The sequence below is a fragment of the Tribolium madens genome, unplaced genomic scaffold (assembly GCF_015345945.1).
Source record: "Tribolium madens isolate multiple individuals breed KSU strain unplaced genomic scaffold, Tmad_KSU_1.1 Scaffold_2;HRSCAF=44;Tcas5.2_LGX, whole genome shotgun sequence".
Lineage (NCBI taxonomy): Eukaryota > Metazoa > Arthropoda > Insecta > Coleoptera > Tenebrionidae > Tribolium > Tribolium madens.
Window position 1 is genome coordinate 1222298 of NW_025400995.1, and position 4291 is coordinate 1226588.

Sequence of the window (4291 nt, forward strand, 5' to 3'; positions counted from 1 at the left end):
TAATTGACATAAAAGAATATAAAAAAGCATATGAAAGTGGAATGAATATAGGCTATCTGGTCCATGCATTGATTTAACCAAATTAAAATATTCCGTGAACCAAAAACAAAAAAAAATTACATTTTTTTTCTTGCGCTATTTCTTAGCTTACGGGCGTGATGCCCGTAGCACAGATTTTTTTGTAGCATATCTCACAATTAGAAACTTGAAGCTTCAAATTTTTTTTCCTAATCTAAATACCACTATTTTCACTGAGATTCTGTGAAATTTAAGAAATATTTTTGTTCCCTTAAATTTTTGGGGTAATGAAATCACAGTTTGAGTTTAATAAAGATCTTTAATAGTCCAACGAGTAAAAAAATATGCGTTATAAATTATGAGAGGAATATCTAAAGGTTTTATTGTTGTAAAATTCGATCAAATTTTTGAAATATTTAAACTTGGGCTTTTTAACACTTGTCGAAACATAAACTTTTATTTTAAACTTAAAAAAGAAATTATTTAAAATACAAGGAAGTCAATGTTATCGACAATTGCCAATCTCAAAAATATTTTTTGGTAAAACTACAAACGCATAGTGTAATCATGTAAATAAAAAAATGAAAAATTATGGTAATAATACGTAATTATAAAGAAATGCTCTATGGTTATAAATACAGAAAAATTTAGAATATTTGGATCAGAGAATTTGGTTCTCTAAATCAGCGTAATTAGAAAGCAAAAATAATTAGAACACCGGATATTTGAAACTTGCCAAGTTTTTTGGAAATAAATTTGTAAGTCACACTGGTTAAAAATTCAAAAAATGTTGTCACATTGATGAATGTCGGAAATGTTTTTTAGAATGACAATTACTTGCTAAAATACCTTTTATGTGGACTTTTATCTACTTATGATAGCACTCATTATCGTCATTAAATAATAATTTAACGATTTTCACATCCTTTGTCGACTTAACTGCCATTTTTCGTTTGTTTTTTAGAAGATTTGAGTATGTTTTAAAATTGAGGACCGGTATTTTAGGTATCAATTTTTCCTGCAAGTGAAGCAGGACATATTGCAGGAGCGTTTGCTGGTGCCGTTTGAGCTGGCAGCTGAGTTGGGGGCGTATGTGGTGCAATGTGAGTAGTTTTCAATTGTGATGAATGTAGTGATAGTTAATTTTAGCTGAGCTTGGTGATTATGACCCCCGCCGTCACAGTAAGGGTTACGTATCAGAATTTCGTTTCCTGCCTAATCAGAGTATAGATCTTGAAACGCGAATTGCAGAAATTCATAAAACTCTAGTGTAAGTCGATTGTTGCAAGAAAGAAAATAAATAATAATCTTGATTCACTTCTAGAGGTCAGTTACCATCTGTAGCGGAACTAAACTACCTCGAAAAAGTAAAATGGCTGGAAATGTACGGCGTTGATCTCCACCCAGTTTTGGTAAAATAAAATAAAACAAATAATTTTTGTTCGATTTTGATTGGTGAATGTAGGGGGAGGACAGTGTTGAGTATTTTCTGGGATTAACACCGAGCGGTATAATCGTGCTGAGGAACAAAACAACAGTGGGCAATTATTACTGGCCAAGGATTACAAAAATTTATTTTAAAGGCCGATATTTCATGTTAAGAGTCATCGATAAAAACGTTAGTAAATTTATCCAATCCCTCCTAAACCCAACATTGAACGTTTCAGAACGATGAAAGCACGTACGGATTTGAAACACCATCAAAATCGGGATGCAAACATCTATGGAAATGTTGCGTCGAACACCACGCCTTTTTCAGGTTGGTTCAGGTGACCCCAACTACGCCTGATATTTTCGCACTAGGTTCAAGGTTTAGATACAGGTAAATTACCACATTTTTTTGGATAACTAAATTAAAAAATAAAAATTAGTGGCCGGACGGAGAAACAAGCCGTCAGAGACGCCCAAATGAAAGTGAGGACCCCTCCGGCCTTCTCGAGGACACCTTCAAGACGATACCAAAGAAGAATTATTGAGGGAATATCTGAACGTAAACGAGAAATTCCCAGCGATTCTTTTATGGTAATTCTGTTTTTACAGAGTTGCCAACTGATGAAACTTACGGACGAACTCAATATCAACCACCGCCACAAGAAACCAAGTTTATTTCCGTACCCCAACCCGCACAAAAGTAAGTCTCAAACCACTCCAACAAAAAGTAATTTTTGCAGTTTTGGAGGTTCACACCCGCCGTTCAATGCCAACGCCGCCGACGAGACGAAAAGAGCTGACTCGCCGAGGAGCATTAAAAGCGCCCCTTGGTCGCAACCACATTCCAAAGGGCTTTATAATAACTCTGTTCCGATCAGTCCGAGATCGGTGCGATCAGCAGGGCCCAGGTATAGATCGTCCTCACTCGATAGCCAAAGTTCCAACGATTCGCGATCGTGTAAAAAGTAATCTTTTTATTCGAAAAATACGAGTCGTTAAGACCATTTTTCAGACGCAAACGTCGGAGTAAGTTAACTTCAGACAATGAGAGTGAATTGTCGAAAAGCTCCAATCGATCACACAGGAAACACAGGAGACGCAGATCCAAAAGTCGGCGAGACTCTGAGTCAGAACCTGAGTCCGAACGGAAATACTCCAGCAAATTAAGGTTTGGCGAAAAATTACGAAAACTCGAATTCTACGCTTTTTGCTTTTTGATATTAATAAATCTTGATTTTGCGATACAAATCGGTCATTTCAGAGTTAGAGGAATCTGAAGTGAAATATTTGGAAAAAATAATAATTCTATAATAAAAAATGTTTTCTTAAATGTCGAAAAGATTTTTTTTATTTTTGGGTAATTATATTTCAAAATTATTTAAATGTTTAAATACTCCGGAAAAATAAACAATTAAAAATTATTCTACTGTTTACCTCATAAAAGAAACATTTTTTGAAAATTTTTTATACTGAAAATATTTTTTGGTGGAAATGCTGATCTCAGCAAAGTAGATTTTCTTCTTCTATATTTACATTTATTTTACTTTTTGTGGAAAGTATTTGTGTACCAGGTGAATCAAATTTTATCCTCACAACACCCTTTCTAATTTAACGAAAATTGTAGAAATGTTTCATAGAAGATTTTTTTATAGAAGAACGTTTTGTACAATTTTGTTCAGTTGGTTTTTGTTTATTTTTGATGATATAATTCAATTTTTGATATTGAAACACCTATTTTCGCATGAATTATGGTATAATTGTTAAATTTGAGCTAGAGAGGAATCTGAACTGAAATATTTGGGTGAATAGATTTGTCAAAAAATTATTAATTCTATAATAAAAAATGTTTTCTTAAATATCTAAAAGACATTTTTTTTCTTGCGTAATTATATTTCAGAATTATTTAAATGTGCAAATACTCCGGAAAAATAAACAACTCAATAATTATTCTACTGTAGTAAATACATATTGCGCTTATTTTGAAAATATTTTTTAGTTCATAAAAGAAAAATTTTTTGGTGGAAATGCTGATTTCAGCAAAGTAGATTTGCTTCTTCAATTTTTACATTTATTTTACTTTAACGAGAATTGTAGAAAAATTTCATAGAGGATTTTTTTTAATAGAAGAACGTTTTGTACAGTTTTGTTCAGTTATTTTTTGTTTATTTTTGGTGATATAATTCAATTTTGAGGAAATAATAAGTTTATTTTTGATATTGAAACACTTATCTTCGCATGAATTATGGTAGAATTGTTAAATTTAAGCTAGAGAGGAATCTGAACTGAAATATTTGGGCCATTTGTCAAAAAAATATTAATTTTATAATAAAAAATGTTTTCTTAAATGTCTAAAAAACATTTTTTATTTTTGGGTAATTATATTTCAGAATTATTTAAATGTTCAAATACTCCGAAAAAATAAACAATTCAATAATTATTCTACTGTAGTAAATACATATTTCGTTCATTTTAAAAGTATTTTTTTTAGTTTACAAAAGACATTTTTTGAAAATTTTTTATACTAAAAATATTTTTTGGAGGAAATGCTGATTTCAGCAAAGTAGATTTTCTTCTTAAATTTTTACATTTATTTTACTTTTTGTGGAAAGTATTTGTGTACCAGGTGAATCAAATTTTTTCCACACAACACCCTTTCTAAGTTAACGAAAATTGTAGAAAAATTTCATAGAAGATTTTTTTTAATAGAAGAACGTTTTGTTCAGTTGTTTTTTGTTTATTTTTGGTGATATAATTAGTTTTTTTTTAATATTGAAACACTTACCTTCTCATGAATTATGGTAGAATTGTTAAATTTGAGCTAGAGAGGAATCTGAACTGAAAT

At 31.0% G+C, this 4291-nt stretch overlaps 1 protein-coding gene across 2 annotated transcripts in view; it reads left to right on the top strand.

The window, feature by feature from the left end:
* The window catches only part of LOC123006608 (band 4.1-like protein 4), a 10192-nt gene that overhangs the window by 3228 nt on the left and 2673 nt on the right, over nucleotides 1-4291 (top strand). For both annotated transcript variants that reach the window (XM_044401209.1, XM_044401211.1), the window contains exons 5-13: nucleotides 1024-1121; nucleotides 1168-1288; nucleotides 1343-1430; nucleotides 1484-1636; nucleotides 1686-1840; nucleotides 1890-2008; nucleotides 2059-2149; nucleotides 2190-2414; nucleotides 2462-2617. In XM_044401209.1, the coding sequence (XP_044257144.1) occupies nucleotides 1024-1121; nucleotides 1168-1288; nucleotides 1343-1430; nucleotides 1484-1636; nucleotides 1686-1840; nucleotides 1890-2008; nucleotides 2059-2149; nucleotides 2190-2414; nucleotides 2462-2617 (1206 nt within the window). The remainder of the gene's footprint in view (nucleotides 1-1023; nucleotides 1122-1167; nucleotides 1289-1342; nucleotides 1431-1483; nucleotides 1637-1685; nucleotides 1841-1889; nucleotides 2009-2058; nucleotides 2150-2189; nucleotides 2415-2461; nucleotides 2618-4291) is intronic.